This window comes from Gekko japonicus, unplaced genomic scaffold (assembly GCF_001447785.1).
Source record: "Gekko japonicus isolate JY-2015 unplaced genomic scaffold, Gekko_japonicus_V1.1 scaffold1572, whole genome shotgun sequence".
Lineage (NCBI taxonomy): Eukaryota > Metazoa > Chordata > Lepidosauria > Squamata > Gekkonidae > Gekko > Gekko japonicus.
The window spans coordinates 72,072-95,199 of NW_015163137.1; the positions used below are offsets into that span (position 1 = coordinate 72,072).

Below are 23,128 nucleotides of genomic sequence, written 5' to 3' on the forward strand. Positions count from 1 at the left end.
AAATAAATTACTCATCTCGTAGTAAATTTTTATTCATCGACCACCTATTCTTTTTAGATATTGCCTGTAGTGTTAACAGTATTGGATTATGGTCAGCAAATGTGTTGGTCAATATCTTTATTTCTATTATATCTTTAACCATAGCTGTTGAAATCCAGACCATGTCTATCCATGACCATGAATTGTGTTGGGAAGAGTAATAGGTATAGTCTTTCTTATTATTATATGGCCAAGTAGTGGGACTAAAAATAAACTAAAAAGAACAAACATCATAACTAAAAACTGTACCCAGAAGGAAAGAGATCAAATTTAAAAAAAAATTACAACGGAAATAGCTAAAAAAGTGAAATATCTAGGTATTGTGATATCCAACAGAAATAATACTCTGATAGAAGATAACTATATAAAATTATTGAATGATATTAAGAGAGATTTCCAGAAATGGAAAGAGTTAAATCTGTCACTTATGGGGAAAATTGCTACAATAAAAATGAATATCCTCCCTAGATTCCTCTTCTTAGCACAAAACATACCAATTTTGAGAAACCAAAATGTTTTTAAAGAGCTAGACAAACTATGTAGAAGATTTGTATGGCATAATAAACCAGCTCGTATACAATGGAAGATTCTTCAAGATAAGAAAGAAAGAGGAGGTCTGGGAATACCTAACTGGAATTTATATTATAAAGCACCAGCCATGGGATAAGACATGGGTAAGACTGGTTGACATTAGAAAACAGAAGACTTTTAAGTTTAGAAGGTCATAATCTAGCTATGGGATGACAAGCATACATTTGGTACGGAAAAGAAAAAATACATAGTAATTCAACAACATACTGTACGCGGTGCCTTAATAAAAGTATGGCAGGAAATAAAAGGATGTTAATATAATAATATACCCAAATGGGTATCCACATTGGAAGCCTTTATAAAACCTACATTACTTTCAAAAGAAAAAAATAGAGACCTATGAAACGCTATTAGATAAGAACGATACTTTGAAAACTCAAGAAGAACTAAATATGCGAAATATTAAATTAACCTGGTGGGAAAACACTCAATTAAACTCTAGATATAATAAAGACAAACAGACTGGTTGGCGAGAAACAAAAACTGACTTAGACAAAATCTGGTTGTCCTCTAGCGACCCTCTCTTGGTTTTTTCAGCCACCAGGTGGTGGCTGGAGATCTCCTGGGATCACAACTGATCTCCAGGAAACAGCTATCGGTTTACTTGGAGGGTGGACTGTATGGCATTATACCACACCGAAGTCTCTCCCCACCCCAAACCCCACCCTCCTCAGGCTCCACCCCAAAATCTTTAGATATTTTCCAACCCAGAACTGGCAACCCTATAATATAATATAATATACAACACCATAAAATGAAGTGTGGGGAGGGGTTCTACAGTTAATATTGACTTCCTTCTATGTAATGAAAAGCATTCAGAACTCAAAATATGAATGTGACACAGAATAACTAGAGTTTCTGGCCTGTGGTTTCCCCCTCAGGGTCCCGTCTCCACCTGCTAACTTATATTGTAGCAAGAGTAGGTACTGGAATTCAGCTTGGGCATTGGATCTGGCGATATCGGATTGTGAGGGCATAGTAAATTATGAATTTTCTCACTTAGTTCCCAAGTTGCACAAGTACACAATTATTATTTAGAATAAACTCCTCCAAGAGCCGAGTCATTATTTCAAATGGCACCATCCATCACTGCATTCTTTAATAAGGCTGCTTTGGTATGCCGGCTGTTTTCCTGTAGAATTTATGCTTTAAAAAAAAGTAGACAATCTATGCCACATTTATCTGAAGTGCATCCCCCTGAGGCTGAAAAGGAATGTAAAACTCTCTCTGCTACCATTTCTCATTTCTCAAATCTTTTAGCCTAACTCTCTCCCAAGCCCATTTCTATGTCACTCCATGTTCAGTCTGTCTTGTTTTCTGTACATTTTAAAATTGTGCATGTGCTAGATACTCTGCATGGCAATTTTGTCCTCTTTGAATGACTACAAATTAAATTCAAATTGTACAAACAGAATTAGGGAGGAGCAGCTATTCCCTGTTTCTGTTCCTTTTTTATAGTCTTTTATGTGGTTTCAGTTCTTTCTGCTGCTGGCTTTGTAGATGCATTTGTTTTGTATAGTGATTGTATGCTCAGATGCATGAAGAGGACTTCTAAGAAGACTGACCCCAAATGAACCTTTGCATAACAGCAGACATATTGTAAAATCTGTACTTTTGTTATCCCATCTTTCTTCCAAGGAGCTCAGGGCGGCTGCAAATGGCAACGTCAGAGAAACAAAGCGGGTGTGGAACAAGGTATAATCGTGTTTCGGTTATTCCTGGTGCCGCTTTTGGTAGCTGGACCGGACCTTGAACACACCCATGAACAAGTGACGCTGCCTTATACTGAATCAGACCCTTGGTCCATCAAGGACAGTATTGCCTACTTGTAAGGTAGCCAACCTCCAGGGGACACCTGGAGATCTCCCGCTTGATCTCCAAACGACCAAGATCAATTCCACAAAGGAAAATGGCTGCTTTGGAGTGTGGACTCCAGGGGCATTGTACCCTGATGCGGCCCCTCCCCCACACACCTGTCCTCCCCAGGCTCCACCCCCCAAAATCTCCAGGAATTTCCCAACCAAGAGCTGGCAACCCTACTTAGTCAGATTGGCAGTGGCTATCCAGGTTCTCAGGCTGAGATCTTTCCCATCACCTCCTGCCTGGTCCTTTTAACTGGAGATGCCGGGGCTTGAACCGGGGACCTTCTGCATGCCAAGCAGGTGCTCCGCCACTGAGCCATGGATGTTCCCCAGTAGGTCTGCTAACAAAGCAGTTGAATGCCATCTACTGAATCTGAACTTTGAGTGATGGAGCTCAGTATTGTCTACTTGGACTGGCAGCAGCTCTCCAGGGTCTCAGGTTGAGGTCTTTCCCATCACCTCCTGCCTGGTCCTTTCAACTGGAGATGCCGGGGATTGAACCAGGGACCTTCTGCATGCCAAGCAGGTGCTCTTCCGCTGAGCCACGGCCCGTCGTCTTGAGCTACTATGGTGCCGAAGGAGCCCTCTCATGAAACAGAAATCTCAGGGAGATGGAAAAGCAGAGCTGACGTTGTCCCCCAGGCATCTGAGACCCCCAAGATAACAGGGAGATCTGACGTAGCCTTTGTGTTCCACCCATTTCCCCAGTGCTGAGAGTTCCCAATTTGCTATTCTTTGATGCCACTTTGCATGCAACTGATGTACAAACAGGCATCGGTTTTCACCAGAATATCATTAGAACATAAGAAGAGCCCTGCTTGATCAGATCAGTGATGGTCCATCTGGTCCAGCATCCTCTCTTACACGGTGGCCAACCAAACAAAGTTTGGCGCCTTTGAGACCAACAAAGTTTTATTCAAGGTATAAGCTTTCATGTGCACACATATTCCTTCAGATACAATGAAATGGAAGTTACCATGGTGGCCAACCAGTTCCGCTGGAGGGCCAACAACAGGTAATTGAGGCCAAGACCTTCTCCTGATGTAGTCCCCTGGCTCTGGCAAGAACGGCAGAGGCCCTGCCATCTCTGTTACAGTAAAAAACTCAGCTTCAATGACTTTGAGGCCCACAGACTTCGATGAGCGCTGTCAATGTAGGGTTAGAATAAAGTTTAGGAATACTTGTGGCCCGGGATGCACTAAAGTCTGCATCACAGGCGAATTGCTCAGCGAACATGGGCGAGACAACCTGTCGTGGGCCCTCGACCTGGCTAGACGGAGCTCTCGCACACTCTGCCTGCTCAACAGCCACAACAACAACAACAACACCCCAGCAAGTGAGGCAAAAAGTATCTTGCACAAAAGGAGCGAGTCAGACGGGACCAGCCAGGTGGTGTTCTTCTGTGGTGTGATGGAGAGCGCCGACCCTTTCCAGGGAACTGAGCGCGTGGAACGCTACAGGAAACCCAAGGAACTGGTGAGTCATGGTACGACAGAACGCACGAGGCCATAAATGATGGCTTGCGTGTACCTGAGAGGAAGTTCCGTCCCCAGCTCTTGAAAGTGGCCCCAATATGTTTTCTACTGGATAAGGAATTGGGCCTAATTGGCTGCTTTGGCAGAGAAAGATGACGGGAAGAAAATGGATTCATTTGGTGCTGTGGGAGAGTTTTACAGATACCACGGACTGCCAAAGAGACAGTTCTGGGTCAAATCACATTTGGGTCTCTCTAGACGTTAAAGGGGGTTGCAGTGACTCGAGGTTAAGACGCTGAGCTGCAGACCAGAAGGTCTGTAGCTTGGTAGTTTGAGACCCAGGTGCCACGTGACGGAGTGAGCTCCCGTCTCTGGCCCCAGCTCCTGCCCACCTAGCAGTTCGAAAGCAAGAAACTGCAAGTGAATAAATAGGTACCGCTTCGGTGGGAAGGTAACAGCGTTCCGTGCGCCTCGGCGTTTAGTCATGCCGGCCACGTGACTACGGAAACATCTCCAGACAGCACTGGCTCTTTGGCTTGGAAACGGAGATGAGCACCGTCCCCTAGAGTCAGATTCGACTGGCTTTCGAGCAGGGGAAACCTTTACCTTAACCCTTTTTTAGAAGCTAAAACGTTGAGGCGCTCATGCTTTGTTTACATGAGGAGGAGACAAGAGTCACTGGAAAAGACAATAATGCAAGGAAATGTTGAAGGGAGCAGGAACAGAGCGTGACTGGCTGGAGGCCCTCCAGCGAGCTTCAGGGAAGAAGGGCAATTGGCACTCGCTTCTCTCCCGTCCTGGTCTGATATGTTAACTGTTACACCCCAATAGGGCTCAAACACCTAACAGCGGGCCACCTCATAGACAAAAGGAAACATGGGTCTCCCCGTCAGCTTTTGTGTCAGGAGCAGCCTTGGTATGTCTTATGATGCGTAACACAGCTGTCCTTAGAGTTGCCAGCCTCCAGGTGGTGGCTGGAGATCTCCTGGGTTTACAACTGATCTCCAGGCGACAGAGGCCAGTTCCCCCCCGAGCTGAATACTGGATGGGGCGGGATATAAATCCCAAAATAAATAAAATAAATAAATAAATTAATAAAGGTAAAGGTTTCCTTGCTCGAAAGCCAGTCAAATCCGACTCTAGGGTTGTGGAGCTCATCTCCGTTTCAAAGCTGAAGAGCCAGCACTGTCCGAAGACATTTTCGTGGTCATTTGGCCGGCATGACTAAACTGCTAGGTTGGCAGGAGCTGGAACTAGAGATGGGAGCTCACTCCATCATGCGGCACCCGGGTCTCGAACTGCTGAACTACTGACCTTCCACAGCCTGCAGTTCAGCGTCTTAACCACTTAAGCCACCGCAGCTTTCTGGTATCTTATATTAATTGAATCAGATCATCTCTGCCCTCTACCATCCATATCATACAGGATTGTCCACTCTGACAGGCTGTGACTCTCTAGACTTTCAGGAAGGGACTTCCCTAATAAATCCGACTTGTGAGCAGAGACTGAACCCAAGACCTTCTGCGTGCAAAGTATTTCCTCTATCACTGAGCCAAAGCCCTGTCTGATGATATGAAGGTGCAACTTCTGCTGAGTCAGTCGACCCTGTGTTGTCCACCTGACCTTATGACGTCTGGCAGCAGCTGTCCAAGGTCAGATCAGGATCTTTACCAGCCTTGCTTCCCAAGATCATTATAAACCGAAGCCTCTACGGATGGAATCGGGAATCTTCTGCATGTCAAGTGTGTGCACTTTCTCAGCTTTGAGGCCCCGTGCAATTAGTCAGTTAAAAGACAGGCAATTAATCAATGCAAAATTCTTCATCAGTTGGCAGACTAGTATCTATTCATGAGAGTCGCTTGCAAGAGGCATCGTGCGTCGGGAGAATGCAGCATTCAAATTGGCACTTATTCCATCCGTTCAGTATACAAAATATCCAACCAGCCACAGGGGGAAAAGTGACTATGAAAAGCTATTTTCAGGAACAGCTGGGGATTACCGGGTTTAAGTGTTTATCCAGTACGAAACCAAGAGAGATAATTTTTTAAATGCACAGGATTAAGATTTGCATTCATAAAATTGCACAGAATGGGATTTTGTTCAAAGTGCCCCATGAGATCTTTGGGGGGGGGGGGGGGGGGGAGAGAAGAATGATTTTTAAAAAGTCTCTAATCTTTTCAAAAAGTTTTGTGCAGAAACACATAAAACCTGTGAGGGTCAAATAGGGTTGCCAGTCCCCAGGTCCCAGCAGGGGTTCCCCCAGTTTTTGGGGCTTCAGTCCACCACCGGCCAGCTGGCTGACAGGGAAACCCCACCCCCAAACAGCCACGTCCCTATGCAACATCCCATATGTGATGACGTCACCCAAAAGTGACATCATCATGTTGGGGGCATCGTACAGGATGCTCTGGTTTGAGGTCAAAACTCTATGGTAAATTTGCCCTAAAACCATAAAGTTTTAACCTCAAACCAGAGCATCACCATGCAGTGTTGCTGACATGACTTCCGGATGACATCGTGTCTGAGAGGTCCTGGAACAACTCCCAAATCCTTCCACTGGCATGGCAAGGGGATCTGCCAACCCTAGGGTCTAAGGGAACAATGAGGGCACTGTCAGGGATGTACGTCTGTATTGTATGTAGGGATGTATTGGGGTTGGAGCCTGGGGAGGGCTGGGTTTGGGGAAAGGAGGGACCTCAGCAGGGTACAATGCCATAGAGTCCACCCTCCAAAGCAGCCATTTTCTCCAAGTGAACTGATTTCTGTAAGCAGGAGATGAGTTGTAATTCTGAGAGATCTCCATGCCTCACACAGAGGTTGGCCAACCCTATGGGAATGCCATTAAAGGGAAAGCATTCCACAGCAGGTGGGGTGTGGCTTGCTATCCCTTAGCCTAAATTATTTCAGTTTTGTGGGGCAGGTTGTTGGTTTTGGTATGTAGGGTTAGATCCAGCCAACTTTTTACTTCTGTCTGACTCAGTTCCCCTCCTTCTTACACACGCTGTTCTACACGGTCATGCAAGTCACCAGAATAGCTTCTTTTTTATCCCCTCCTCCCTCCCACAACAGCAGAAGAAACTGTTTGGATCCAACCAATAGGCTTCATGGTCTTTATGTATTGTACATTTCACTCATTATAAATTGGAAAACTTAAGTCAGTTGCGTCAAAGAGCTCTCTATATAATGTTTTCCTTTGTAGAGGGAAAGTAGTAAAAAAATGGGATTGTGTGTAAGTGCTGTCAAGTCGCTTCCAATTTATGGCAGACCTATGGATTAATGACCTCCAAAACATCTGATTGTTAACAGCCTTGCTCAGGTCTTGCAAACTTTGGGCTGTGGCTTCCTTGATTGTGTTCATCCATCTTGTGTTGAGACTTCTTATCTTGCTGCCTTCAACGTTTCTTAGCATTATTGTCTTTTCCAATGAGTCTTGACATCTCATAATGTGACCAAAGTATGATAGCCTCAGTTTGGTCATCTTAACTTCTAGAGAGAGTTCAGGTTTGACTTGATCTAGAACCCACTTATTTGTCTTTTTGTCAGTCCATGGTATCTGTCAAACCCTCCTCCAATACCACATTTCAAATGAATTTTAAAAATTATAAATGTATTAAATATTTTTAAAAGAATACCAAAACATGAACCCCTATACATTACTGCCATCAAACCTCTCTGGTCCGACAACTCTCACTTGGACCGCAGTACATCCCTGTCTCCTCTACTAATGGGCTATCCCTGAGAATCAAATCAAAAAATTCCATTCATCAGAACAAGGGAGAAAACAGATGACACGTCTCAACCTACTTATGCCATTGTTGTTACTGAAGGCTCTAGCAGTGTATATAACTGCACAGACACCGTGTACTCACAAGACATCCCAGAAGCACTTCTGGTTGTGGAGTAGACACAGTATCACATCCTACCGAGGTTAGGCATTCCATAGCTTCTCCTCAGGAACAAGAACAGACACCACAGTGGTATCATGACAAAGTCCCTTACCCTTCTCCTCTCCTGCCATTGCTGTTATTCCAATGTCAATCCAATGAGTATACATTACTTTTGGTGTAGTAGTGAATGAATCTGGTTTGGTTGGAGAGAGTATGCTGCAGTAAGCTAAGCAGGCTGTATATCTGGTGAGTTCATTAGTGGGAGAACACCAGAAAAGCCCATTGCACATCCCATAACAAAAGAAAGGTGGGATGTAAATGTAACAAAGCTAAAAACATCTAGGGATGTTTGGGCTTGTTATGCATGCTTCATTTTGCTTCCCAATGGTGGCTAGCACTTCGTTATGGAGATATTTTTCAATTTCTCACCCTTGCTGTTTTGAGTTAAAAAATATTGCATTTTAATTTCACTCCTGCAATCAAACCAGTGATTCTTTATTTTCACACCATTTTCTGTCTCCTTACAGTAGTTTCCCCCTTATAATAATGTATGCCATTTTCAATGTTATTTGTGCATCACTAGATCAAGATTGCAAGCTGCATATCATATATGTAAATGATAGTGTGTGTAGAATCTGCATCGAAATTGTGCAGCTTGAACAAATGACACAGAAGTGACACAGCATTGCCACAGTGCCGCTTCTGGGCACGTAACTGGAAATGATGCCAAGGCATTGTGTGCTAGGGAAGGCAGCTGGAGGCTGAGCTTGGCCTCAGGAGCTGATGGGTGGGGGTCTTAGGGGGCTGCTACAGTGTACAGGTCCCCTTGACTTCGCTACTCTTCTTTCAGGTGATGTTTCTGATTCCTCAGTTCCATGAACTCAGATTCCAAGTATGAGTTTATGGACCACCCAGTAGGGTTCAAGACAACGCCCTGCTTCAAAGTTATGGACATAATTTTCCACAGGGGGCCATTTCAGCTCAGGGAAAGGGTGGAGAGAAGGTGGGAGCCCCCTCCTTCCCTCCGCATCACTGTTGTGAGTCAAACAGGCTTAAAAAGTGACGTTTCCTGCAACTGCTGTGTCGCTGAGGTGAAAGCAAGTTGGGCCGGGGAACCCCAAAAACAACTTGTAAAAAACAACAATGTGGAGTGTGGGTTGGCCCTCAGTCATAACCAAGTAGAAATGTGTTGCTGCTCTGAGAATATCTATGGAAAAGTGGGGTATAAATTTCAAAGATATGATGCAATTCAAGAGCTTTGGCTCCATTATTTTAATCCAGTCAGACCGAGGCAGCATCGAGTTGACACAACATTCTTGAGCTCACTGCAAAATGCAAAACTGTTAATAGCTAAGCTGATTGAAGCTACAGTTTTTACTTTGCCTCATAAAAAATCTCAGCGGGGGAAAAGATTACTTAAACACCTTTCCACAATCTATATATCTAATTTCCAACAGAGGGCGCCGTGTGAGGATACTTATTTCCACTAACAAGAAGCTCCCTCTGAAAAAAAGAAGAAGAAGAAGCTCACTCTGCCCCAACAGCTTTTCCTACATAGTCAGTATACTTCCTGTGTCTGCAGAAAAATCCAAGAAGTAAAAAAATCCCTTCAGGGATGGCTGAATCCCCCCAAATACCTTTTGAAATGGCCTCTGCAGGGATCTAACTCCAGGCATCAATGGTGAGAGAGAGATTAGAACGTTCGGGGAGGGAGGCTTCTAACTGGCTCTGTGAGTCAAAGGGTGGGGGAAGGGCCCTTTCTAGGCCTCTTTTGGCCTTTCAAGGAGGGAGGGAGGAAGGAAGGGAGCCTTGGGGCCAGACCTCACAAGAGTTGCCAGTGCCAGTTTGGGGGATTTCTTGAGATTTTGTGGCGGGCTGGGTTTGGGAAGGGAGAGGCCTCAGCTGGGTATAATGCCACAGAGTCCACCCTTCAAAGCATCCATTTTCTCCATGGGAAGTTATCTCTGTAGTCTGGAGATGAGCAGTAATTCCAGGCATCCCCAGGTCCCACCTGGAGGCTGGCATCCCTAGGTAGCACCCTCTGGGTGACTTGATACCACCTGATTTGCATGATTCAAGTAGGCCCAGCTGCTTGCTACGGTTCATCAGCAGCCACCCTATGAAAGCCAGTGTGATGTAACAGTTAGAGCTTCAGAGTAGGGTCTGCGAGACCCAGGTTCAGATCCCCATCTTGCAGTGGAAGCTGACTGTGTGATTTTGGACCAGTCACATACTTTCAGCCTAGCCAACCTCACAGGGTTGTTGTGCAGATAAAAAGGAGGAGAGAATAATGTAAGCTGCTTTGGTCCCCACTGTGGAGAAAGACTGTAACTTTCCTAGGTAGAGGCTGTGGGGGAGGAGTGTGGAGATGGAAAGTTGAAGACAGAGAGGCAGATAAAGGTAGGTTGGCTGTTGGATGGGAAGGAAATTGTGTTGCCAATTCCAGGTTGGCAAATTCCTGGACATTTGAGGGGTGGAGCCTGGGGAGGGTGGGATTTGAGGAGGGGAGAAACTACAGACCAATATAATGCCATAGACTCCACCCTCCAAACCATACATGGAGGAGAGAGAGAAAGAAAGAAAGGGGGGGGCAGAAGGGAGAAAGAGGGTGAGAGAGGTAGGGGGAGACAGGAGGAAGCAAAGGCGTGAGGAATAGGATACCCATCCCGCAAGTTTCTTGCGGGTCTCCATTTGTATTTCTCTAAAACAGAAGGTAGGAAGAGAAGCGTGCCAAAGTATGGTAGGTTGATCTGGATAGTATAAATCATCCAGGCAGTGCTGAATATTTGTTAATGGGCTCTCCCATAAGGAACAATCCTCCACATTCAATTGCATCTACTTTTAATTAATTCACTAATTGCATTGCTTAAAAAACTTTCCTTTTTGACTCTAGTTGTCACTAATTAGCATTATAGCTATAGCAAACACTATTGAATAGGCTAGCGGACACTGTCCTAAAACATACCTCTCCAGAGACATTTTGTTTAAAATACACATACCTAACTTGTTTTCATCCCTCAATTAAACCTCATTTTCTTCAAGTTATATCACATTATAGATGGCAAAAAACCTGGGCTACCTGCAGTTGGTAGGATTCTCAAGTAGCCCATTGATGAAGGTCTACACCGACACAATTTATTCGTTTAAAATATATTTGCTCTGTGTGTGTTTTTTAAAGGTGTCCGTGGCAGGTAATAGCAGCAACAGTCACACAATATTAATATATGAAAGAAAACCCAAATAAAATATCCATTAAATCAGCAGATCCAAAAACCCCCCCACCTTCTAATCAAAACATTCTATCCATTTTCATCCAAAACAGTCAAAAGAGAAACATTTTACATCCAAAAAGTGCAAGCTGGCATGTGTCTTTATTTAATTTATTTTTATGTATTGGCATTATTTATAGTGTGCCTTTCTTACGGGGACTCGAGACCGGTTGCATAAAGTGAGCCGGTACAGTCACAAAAATTGATGTTCAGTAATCAAATGCATTAGGATTTTAAACATCTGGAACCACCAGAAAGAGATGAAGCATAGCCTAAGTATTCACATGACACATTCAGTGGTACAGAAATTACATAAATAGGATCTTCTTAGAGTAAGCTATACACAACAGTGTAGACCACACTCACCAATCATTTATCCAAACAAGTTTGTAAAACCATTTTTGTCCAGTGCAACCTTCTCACCTGTGCAGAAAAGCCCTCTTGAATAGTTCAGTTTTGTATAGTTTCCAGAAAGCCAGGACTTCTTCTGGGCACTCTTTCTAGAGGAGTTGCATTACAGAAAAAGCCATGATTCGAACTGGGTTAGATCCTATCAGCTTTTTTAATTCAGTCTCACCTATTTTCCCTCCTTACTACAGCCCATTTTCCACATGTTTTCCCCCCATGCAGGTCCCGTAATCCCAGCATAGATTTCGGGGTGGCCAGAAGGGACCCCTTCTTCCATTTTCATCATCAAGAAAAGCTGCTTGGATCCAACCCACTGATGGAGGAAAGGCAATGCTAGCAATGCTTTCTCAATCGATCTTAACCGGCACAAGAAATTGTGTGGAAAAGTCTGTGGGTCTCAGGCCATGATGGACTTTAAAGAGCCTCTTGATTCCAGTTTTTAATACATTTTATGATGTATTTTTAATACTGCTCTGAGTTTAATTGTTAGGAGCCTTGGTGGCCCTGTGTAGGCTGAAAGGCAGGATAGAAACCTTTTAAATAAACAAATATAGATTCATTAAATAACATCAACACCTGGAATTGAACTCAGAAAAAAAAACTGGAAACATGTGCTGCTATCATAAAAATGGTGACTACCTAGAGGTCAGAGTCCATCACCAATTAACCAACACATAGCCATAATTGTATATCAGAGGGAGTTCTGAACTATCTTCCAGAGCAACCCACAGCAGCTCGTTGTCACAGTAGTCAAGCTGGAAATTGCTAAACTATAGATCAGTGTAGCACGTAGGGATGCCGACCTCCAAGGGAGACCTGGGGATCTCCTAGAATTACAGCTCATCTTCCGACTCCAGAGATCAGATCTCCTTGAGACAATGGAAGCTTCGGAGAGCAGGCTCTACGACCTTGCACCCTATTGAGATCCCTGTCCTCCCCAGGCTCCATCTCTAAATGTTCAAGAGTGTCCCAACATGGATCTGGCAACCCTACCTCCCCATCCCCCACCAGTGGCCGGGGGGACCTGGCAGTGGCCACAATCCATGCTCTCCCATTGCCTAACTGCAGACGAGGTTCAATTGTTGTTGTTTTTTAATCTCTGTGTTGCCTTGAATATCCCATTCTCTGTATTCCTAGGAAATGTCTCTGAATTATGCCATCCATCATAATGTCATTATATAGCATACTTTTGAAGTCTGTCCTGTTAAATATGCATCCCCGAGGAACAACTGCTATTTAAATGTATCATGCAGACATGCCAGTTAGACAAATCCAAGGGATTGTTTTAGTCTTCAGCACTTGGTGTTTGAAATAAAGGCACTCACTGGAAATTTGTTTACTCCTTTTGGGACTCTCTCTGTTGTGTATAGAGCATGCTTGAATACTGTGAGGTAGCACGGTTGGTTTCCTAGATGCCAGCCTTGTCATCACCCCCCCCCCCCCTGTGATTCATCTCTTAGCATTTTTCCCAAGGACATTTAAAGTGTGTGTGTGGGGGGGGAATGGAAGGAGAGGAGCAGAGGAAGATTTTGTTGGGAGTGCAGGGCTTTTACCTTGACATGTCAGAGGTTGATATTTTTGGTATTTATTTAGGTTTCAAAAGCCACCCTGAGCTCCCAGGATTAAAATAAATAAACTTTATTTATGATTGTAATATTCTCTTCCACGAGATATTTATCATACTTGCAGCTACATTCACCTTCTAAAAGGGAGACCATTATTTGGCCAGAGTTCTGCTAGTTTGCTTAATTTAAGGATCATTTTAACTGACTCTGCAATCCAATATAACTGCTGGTTTCAGTAAATGGCCACTTTAAACTTTCATTTTCCATCCATCCATGAACCTGCCTGGAAACATCATGGCTCCATTACCGGGAGGTTACCGAATTTTGCGAACATGCCATTCTGATGTGAAAATTTCAGTTTCTGACAGTCATTAGTCACTCAGCGTACTTCCACCCAACGGCTGATCCAGATGAATGAAGTAGTTCTTGCTGAGCTATTCATGTGGGATTGTGATAGAGTGTACAACAACGTGCTTGCTGCTCATGGTGCTCATTTCCCGTGAATAGATCACAAGAGCTTAAGGCTAAGGCATAGCCAATTCAGAATGACCTTCATGTTCCTGAGGTCTACTTGCTTCAATTGCCGGTGTGCAGTAAAAAAACCCAAAACTTTATTGTGTGGAGAACTGGTTGGCTGAAAAAAATGACTCTTATGTATTTCCTTCCTCCAGTCTGAAATGATCACTGTTTTGTGGTAGGGGTACTGTTGTCATGCCAACAAATGTGGATACTACAGGAGTTTCTTTATAAAGAATACATAAGCCCATCCTTTCCTCTACACAGAGATTTTTTTTAAATAGAGATTGAAGGCAATTACCACATTAAACCCTAATTAGTAAATTAAGGCTAATAGCTTAGATGTGTGGTTAATGTTTTGTGTTTAGTTCTTCATGCCTGAACAACTGATTGTAAACACTTTCATACATCTTCTTGTCTTTTTTATTATTCCGAGGACTTCCTTGGTAATTAGATAATAATCCCAGTAATAAAGTTATGTTACATTTTACATGGAATATTGGCAGATTTTCTCCTACCTTATTGTCAACTGCATCATTTGAAATTAATGGTCAGTGAAAGAAAAGTTGCTCTTCCATTTTGCTCTTCCCCGTGTCTGCACTCCATGTGAAGCAGGTTATATAGCGACAGGAAAACTTCCCTGTTAAATATGTTTTTTTGATGACCTGCGAGAATCCATCACTATGACCGGGATGCCTTTTTCTGGGCTCTTTTCTAATAGAAGCCCGCCCACTCTTTTGACCCTGTAAATTGAGCGCATGAAGCTGCCTTTTACTGAGTTAGATCATTGGTCTATTGAGATTGGTACTGCCCACAATGACTGGCAACAGTTCTTCAGGGTCTCAAGTAGGTGTATTTTCGCATCACCTCCTACCCGATCCCAGACAGGCAAAGGACTGAGCCTGGGATTTTCTGCATGCAAAGCAGATGCTCTGTGAGCCTATTGAATCTAATGTAAGGTGTGCTGGAACAGGCCACGTGTCACTCTACCATTCTTTCCCCTCTACAATATCTAACCAAATGCTTTCAGAATGCCAATCAGCAAGGGACAGGGCACTAGCCCTCACCAGCTGTTGTTCCCAGCAACATTCAGAAGCACACTGCCTCTGCTAGGCTGCCATACATGTCTGGTGAGATGCAGACAGTTAGTTAGGTTACAATTTCTGCAGGCCTGTCCTGCAGGCCAAGGGGGAGGGGAGGGAGAGATGGGGCCTGGGGATCTCCTGGAATTGCAACTAATCTCCAGTTCTCTGAGAGAAAGTGGCTGCTTTGAAGGCTGGACTCTATGGCAGTATACCTGCTAAGGTCCCTCCAGGCTCTAACCCCCAGAGCTCCAGAAATTTGCCAGCCAGGATCTACCATTTGCGGATAAGTTGCAATACCATGAGATCTCTATGCCTCACGTAGAGGTTGGCTGCCGTACATGTGAGCCCTCAAAGTGCAGTCTGAAGTGGAGAGAGGAGAAGAAGAGAAGAGATTGGATTTATACCCCGCCCTTCACTCTGAGTCTCAGAGTGGCTTACAAATTCCTTTCCCTTCCACAACAGACACCCTGTGAGGTAGGTGGGGCTGAGAGAGCTCTGACAGAAACTGCTCTTTTCAAGAACATCTCTGACAGAACTATGGCTTGCCCAAGGTCATCCAGCAGCTGTGAGTGGAGGAGTGGGGACTCAAACCCGGTCCTCCCAGATTAGAGTTTGCGCACTTAACCACTACACCAGACTGGTGGGTTCTATGGCATTATACCCTGCTGATCTTTTTCCTCTCCCCAAACCTACCCCCAAATCCCCAGGAATTTCCCAAGTCAGAGGTGGCAACCCTAATTCTATTGTTGCCTGTCACATCATGAAATTGTAACTTGCTTAGATCTGACTGGAGAGGAAGGCAGAAAGAAACTAACTTTCTTCCCTTTCTCTTTTTCTGTAGGAATTAATTTGGGAATCTGGATGGAACTGAAGTAATGCACTTAAGGAGCAGGGACATCTTGTGTGTGGAGAACTACATCTGAAATTTCCGAAGGATTATACTGTTCTTTTTTTGGGGGGGGGGACTATTGTGGGGGCCCTGCAAGGAAGGGATTGATTTGGGGATACTCTTGGTGCCTGTACCTTAACCAAAAATGAAGGAGGACAACTGTTTACATGCTGCCCTTCTCTGCCTGGGAATGCTGAGCTACACCCTGGCCATGGCAACGGAAAGGCTGCATTCTTCAAGGCCGTCGCTCCATGGACACCATGAAAAGGGAAAGGAAGGGCAAGTTCTCCACCGTTCCAAAAGAGGATGGGTTTGGAATCAATTCTTTGTAATAGAGGAATACACAGGACCAGATCCTGTACTGGTGGGCAGGGTAAGAAACCAAAATATTGCTTTGATCTTCAAACACAGACACATGCTAGAATCTAGGCTTAAAAAAAGAGAGAGAAAAATCTGCCTAAATGGTAGCTATGCTCTTGAGGTTTCTCACAAATTAACCCTCATCTGGGCTGCAATTTGTGTTGTTTGACCCGGAATGCCGCTCATTTTCCAGGAAACATCAGAAAGCACCCTCAAGTGCAACTCTCCTCAAACCAATGGGCTTTAACCAGTGTAAAACAGATGCGATGGACATGGCTCATTGAGTAGCATGCTCTCATTATTGTATCAGCTTAAGCAGGATAAAATATGAGAAAGCAAAGATGGTCCAATTTTGTATATTTCATATTCATACCAATTCATAGAGCCAAAGCCTGTAGGGTTGCGAGAGGAAAGGGAGCCAAGGAAGTGGGACTCACATTTCATTTCATGCGTTAATTGCTTTAGTGCCATTCATTATTACATCACAATGGGCATTAAGTATCGAAGAAATTGGAAATTAGTTGGAACCCAATGGGTGGCTGCTTTGTTGCTGTTCCACAAATCACAGATCTACTTTTTTTTTTGACAATCAGCTTATTAAAATAATCATGGATATAAAACCTTTCATAAAAAGATATGCTACTTTTCCTCCTCCTAATCTCGACAACTGCTAATCAGTTACATACATATATCTGAGCGAGTTCTGAACTAATCCTCAATGTTCTTTATAATTCTCCCATCAGACAATTTAAAATAGCTTGCTAGTTATATTAGTGATGGGAAGTGCCGTCAAGTCGCAGCTGATTTATGGCAACCCCCTGGGGGTTTTCAAGGCAAGAGAAGAACACGGTGGTCGGTTTGCTATTACCTGTTTTTGCATAGTGACCCTGGCATAATAGGCCATACCCAACATCAGAAACTCATTGGGATTGGCTACATTAGGGGTGTGTGGCCTAACATGCAAAGGAGTTTCTGCTACAAAAAAAAGCCCTTGGGTTTTGACAACAAACAAGGTAAACAGAATAAGAAGGGAAAGGTTGGTGTGGCTGGATGACCACACTTCTGGTAACTTGGGGGTGTGGCCTAATGTGCTAATGAGTGGCATGGTCAGGGTGTGGCCTAATATGCTAATGAGTTTCTGGTGTTGGGTGTGACCTATTATGCTAATGAGTTCCTGCTGGGCTTTTTCTACAAAAAGAGCCCTGATCAAAACTATACATGCAGGTCTCTTCCAAGACATGGGAATGGATCCAGACTAAATTGACAATTTCCATTGATTTGCCCTTCCCACTGCACATTCCCTCCTCACTCATTCTTTGGGGTTCCCCATTCCCCAGGACAAACATTTCATGGAGATCAGTGGGTAGTAGTGGGAGGGAGAGGCAGGGAAGTTCATGTTGAAAAATCGTACACAACCAGTGCTCGTAAATGGCTGTGCATCTACATGGAGGGAAGTCTCGAGTGGAGTGCCACAGGGCTTGGTCCTAGGCCAAGTGTTGTTCAGTGTTTTTATAAATGACCTGAAGGAAGACATAGAGGGGATGCTTATCAGATTTGCAGATGACACGAAGCTGGGTGGGATTGCTAATTCTGAAGAAGACAGAGTCAGGATTCAAAATGATCTAGATAGGCTGGAACAGTGGACTGAGACAAATAAAATGAATTTCAATAGAGATAAGTGCAAAGTCCTACACTTAGGTACAAAAAATCAAAGGCACAGATATAGAATGGGAGGGACTTGGCTTGACAGCAGCACATGTGAAAGGGATCTAGGTGTTCTGGTTGATCACAAGCTAAACATGAGCCTGCAGTGCGATGTGACTGCGAAGAAAGCTAATGCAATCTTAGGATGCATTAACAGAAGCATTGTGTCCAGATCATGGGAGGTTGTAGTTCCGCTCTATTGTGCTATGGTCAGCCCTCACCTGGAGTACTGTGTCCAGCTTTGGACACCACATTTTAAGAAGGATGTTGACAAGCTCGAGTGTGTCCAGAAGAGGGCAGCCAGGATGGTGAGAGGGTTGGAATCCAAGTCTTATGAGGAAAGGCTGAAAGAGTTGGGTATGTTTAGCCTGGGAAAGAGAAGGCTTAGAAGGGGACATGATTGCAGTCTTCAAGTATTTGAAGGGCTGTCATGTAGAAGTCTGCCTCGGGAGGTGGTGGATGCTCCTTCACTTGACGTTTTCAAGCGGAGGCTGGATGACCATCTTTCGGGTATGTTGTGGGGCTATCTTCCAGCTATGCTTTTGTAGAGTGCAGGGGGTTGGACTAGATGATCTGCAATGATTCTATGTAAAATATAGTTTGGATCCAACACATGGTCAGTTCATATTGGAACAAGATCTTCCAAGGCATATTGCTCTTGGGCCCAGGCTAGCCTGATCTTGTCAGATCTCAGAGGTTAAGCGGGATTGACCCTGGCTAGTATTTGTATGGGTGACCTCCAAGGAATACCAGGGGTGTGATGCAGAGGCAGCCAATGGCAAACCACCTCTGAAACATCTCTTGCCTTAAAAAACCCAAGTGTAGCTCACCACCTAGTGGTGCATAACTCTAAAAGAACTAGGACTTCTGGATACCAGACAATCTTAGGATCTCCTGGCTATACTACACACACTGGCAGATGATGATGATGATGATGATGATGATGATGATGATGATGATGATGATGGAAGAAATCAGAATCATTCTTAGAAACCATCTCAAAGAGTTATCACTTTCAAGTCACTCAGTGTTAACCAGCTGTAATGACTGGTTTTTGAAATAACAAACATGTATGCTTTGCATTTTACAGCTTCATTCCGATATTGATTCTGGTGATGGGAACATTAAATATATTCTCTCAGGTGAAGGAGCAGGAATCATTTTTGTCATTGATGACAAATCAGGGAACATCCATGCAACAAAGACACTGGATCGGGAAGAAAGAGCTCAGTACACTTTAACTGCCCAAGCTGTGGACCGGAATACCAACCGACCCCTGGAACCACCTTCTGAATTCATTGTGAAAGTTCAAGATATTAATGACAACCCCCCTGAATTCTTACATGAAAACTACCATGCCAATGTACCAGAGAGATCCAACGTAGGTAGGTACACAAAAATGTACTACGGACTTCATGATAAGATAAGAAGGGAGGTCCAGGGATAATTCCTGTGTGTTTGATCACTAATTATGTACATTCCATTTAATGGGTATAGGATTTCTGGTACATCGCTGTGTATTTTGCCTTGGGAATAAGCTTCTGGCACATCTAGGAATGTGCACACATGTTAGAGCTGCCATACTCTAATTCACGAAATTGAGACAGCTTAATTTGCATGCTATGCAAATTCATAAGCATACAAACCAAGGACACAAAAACATGAATTTCTCCCAGACTCTTGTGTCCTTGAAAAATCAGAGGATTTTTTTTTAACCTGACAGTTTCTTCATTCCAAGATTTAATTGTGTTTTCTTCTAAGGCAACAGCAAAAAATTTCAGGGAACATAAGAACATAAGAGAAGCCAATGTTGGATCAGGCCAATGGCCCATCCAGTCCAACATTCTGTCACACAGTGGCCAAAAATACCAGGTGCCATCAGGAGGTTCAGCAGTGGGGGCAGGACACTAAAAGCCCTCCCACTGCTGCCCCCCCCCAAGCACCAAGAATACAGTGCATCACTTGCCCCAGACTGAGAGTTCCTGTCTATACCTTGTGGCTAATAGCCACCGATGGACCTCTGCTCCATATGCTTATCTAATTCCCTTTTGAAGCCGTCCCTGCTCGTAGCCGTCACCACTTCCTGTGGCAGTGAATTCCATGTGTTAATCACTCTTTGGGTGAAGAAGTACTTCCTTTTATCTCTTCTAACCTGACTGCTCAGCAATTTCATTGAGTGCCCATGGGTTCTTGTATTGTGAGAAAGGGAGAAAAGTACTTCTTTCTCTACTTGCTCTATCCCAGAAGAGACACAGAGAACATGTTAGTTATAGCTGCGTCTTCCCTTATTGGCTATAAGCATGGGAAATTCAAATGGGCTCTTCTCTCCTTATAGAACAGGACACAATGTTGCTTATTTTGCTTTGCATTCTTGAGTTTGCAAGGACTGAAGACTTACCAGTCTTTAAAAAATGAAATCCAGGTTTGCTAATTGTTTGAATGGCCACCAGGTGGCATGCCCATAATTCAGTCCTTCCTCCAAGAAAGCCATATGGCATTCCTAAGGCCTATGCAATAGTTGAGGTCTACAGGTTGCATCCCTACCCTGTTATCAACCTCCAAGTGGGATGTGGAGTTCTCTCAGAGTTACAAGTCATTTCTAGACTACAGTGATCAGTTGTCTTGGAGGAAATGACAGCTTTGGAGGATGGAAGAGTCTGGGAGAAGTATAAGTCCTTTGCCAGGCACTGCCCCCAAATCTACATGAACTTCCCAAGCCAGAGTTAGCAACCCTAGGCCACATTTTGGTTTGGTTTGTTTTAAATCTGCCTCAGGGCACCCATAGCAATCCAGAAAGTCTCTGGTACAGATCTTATCTCTACCACTGCTGTGATTTCTCTATGCAGTGTTAGGTAAAGGTAAAGGTAAAGGTTTCCCTTGCTCGAAAGCCAGTCGAATCCGACTCTAGGTTTGCGGTGCTCATCTCCGTTTCAAAGCCGAAGAGCCAGCACTGTCCGAAGATGTTTCCGTGGTCATGTGGCCGGCATGACTAAACACCAAGGCGCACGGAACGCTGTTACCTTCCCACCAAAGCGATACCTATTTATCTACTTGCAATTTCTTGCTTTCGAACTGCTAGGTTGGCAGGACCTGGAACTAGAGATGGGAGCTCACTCCGTCATGCGGCACACTCGGGTCTTGAACTGCTGAACTACCCACCTTCCACAGCCTACAGTTCAGTGTCTTAACCACTTGAGCCACCGCAGCTCCAATGCAGTGTTAGTCAAGCCACTTTTTCTCTGTCCTAATCATATTGCCTTGCTCTATAGGGATATTGCAGGGGTTGTCCCAAGATTATATGTGTGAAGTTCTATGAGCAACAATGACAATATATACATGCTATGTGTTATCGTGGTGTGTGTGTGTGTGTGTGGGGGATATCCGTCAAATATCCCCAAAGGACAGAAGACAGTGGTGTGTATTAGAAAATGGGAACGATTCCTGTTAAAACTAAAATCATTGTGGTTCAGTTGAGGACACAGCTAGGCCAGGGTTTAAACTAATTTCTTGCAAGGTGACTTCCTCACCCCATAACTGAAGGGCAGCTGTTGACCCCTATCACTCATGAAAGAGAGAAATTCAAAGACTCATGTGCAAGTGGAAATCTGATTTAGGGTTGCCAGGTCTGGGTTGGAAAATACCTGGGGACTTTGGGGGTGCATCCGAGAGAGGGAGGGGTTTGGGGAGGGGAGGGGCCACAGCGTAGCAATAGCACAGGCTGCAAGCTAGGTTCTTCTCCTATATGACAACTACCTGAGGAACTGCTGATTCAATATGATTGTGGGATGGCTGTCCCTTGGACTGGAAGGTGAAGCATGTCTCCTCTGTAGGGTTGCAGGTCTGGGTTGGAAAATATCTGGAAACTTTGGGGGTGGATCTGGGAGAGGGCAGGGTTTGGGAAGGGGAGGGGCCTCAGCATGGTACAATGCCATAGAGTCCACCCTTCAAAGCAGCCATTTTCTCCAGGGGAGCTGATCTCTGTCAGCTGGAGATCAGTTGTAAAAGTAAGAGATCCCCAGGTCCCACCTGGAGGCTGGCAAGCCTAATCTGATTTCTAGGGTTGCCAACCTCCAGGTGGGCCTGGAGAGCTCCCAGAATTACAACTGATCTCCAGACAACAGAGATCAGTTCTCCTGGAGAAAATGGCTGCTTTGGAAGATGGACTCCATGGCATTGTAGCATGCTGATGTTCCTCCTCTCCGCAACACCCTCCCAAATCTCCAGGTATTTCCCAACCCAGAGCTGGCAAGTGGCAACCCTACTGATTTCCCCCCATTAATTTCTGCTTCCCTTCTCTCTAGATCATCATCAGCTTTCCTACCCAGCTCACCAGGGTTCCTCCCCCATATTTGTGCATGCATAAATTGGGGGACACACGCACACATTGCATTACCTATTTTGGATTTGTCCACAAACCCGGGGATTCTCATGGGATTGCTGATCCCTAAGCAGTAGCCCTGGATGCTACATGGAGTTGGCTGTTACAGCAATACCATATAATATTTCATGATTCATACTGAGGGATAAAATGTATGAAATTGGCTCTGTTACATAAGAACAGATTCTGAATGTTTCTTCTTTTCTTTTCTGTAAACTCAGCCAAAGAAATTTTCCACTTACTTTGGCAATTATCATGCATATAATTTCCAAATACTAGTAAAGGAGGTTTGGTTTGGTTTGTGGGTTTTTTTTTTTTTTGAGAATGAGAGAGAGAATATGTGTATAAATGAATGTCCCAAATAGTGATATAAAGCAGTTGCCAAGAAGAGTCAGAGAGACAGAGAGTATTTAGTGAAATAGAATTTACTGAACTGTGTACTCCAAGAAATTAATTGGTCAGAGATTTTCCATAATCTCTGGCACAGCTGGTGGGTATCCACTGGTGATTTCCTAGCAGTACCTCTTGTAGGGGGATAGCACTTTCGGTTTAATTTGCTAGTGCCTAATTATGAAATGATCTCCAATTGCTGTTTTGTTTTTTTTGTTTTTTTTAATAATGAAAGTGAATTTGAAAATGTTCTCTTTGCTTCTGTTGGCTTTTTTAAAACACAAGCATATTTAATGTTGCAATGGTTCCCTTTCTGTTTTTAGGTACGTCAGTTATTCAGGTGACGGCCTCAGATGCTGATGATCCTACGTATGGAAACAGTGCCAAACTAGTGTACAGCATTCTTGAAGGTCAGCCGTATTTTTCCGTGGAAGCGCAAACAGGTATGACTACAAATGAAAGGACTCTCAGCCTCACTATCCAGGTTGCCTGAGTGTAGAAGACCTGCCCGGGTGTCTCAGATCTTTACCAGCAGGGAGCACTTTGGCTCAAGGCTGCATCCCCAGCTGCTCATTAGACAGTGGGCTGTTAAGGGGCCAGTCTTTATCAAAGAGTGGTGCAGCAGGTATTGCCTTAAAGGCACCACATGTATTGCTGCTTTGGTACATGGACAGTGAGGGTGGGTTCCAGGCTTCCATCAGAGCTAGGGT

The 23,128-nt window shown here is 44.2% G+C and overlaps 1 protein-coding gene across 1 annotated transcript in view; it reads left to right on the forward strand.

The window, feature by feature from the left end:
• The window catches only part of CDH11 (cadherin 11), an 85,037-nt gene that overhangs the window by 31,195 nt on the left and 30,714 nt on the right, over positions 1 to 23,128 (forward strand). The window contains exons 2-4 of the mRNA XM_015406969.1: positions 15,539 to 15,959; positions 18,741 to 19,035; positions 22,742 to 22,861. Of these exons, the coding sequence (XP_015262455.1) occupies positions 15,732 to 15,959; positions 18,741 to 19,035; positions 22,742 to 22,861 (643 nt within the window). The 5' untranslated portion in view covers positions 15,539 to 15,731. The remainder of the gene's footprint in view (positions 1 to 15,538; positions 15,960 to 18,740; positions 19,036 to 22,741; positions 22,862 to 23,128) is intronic.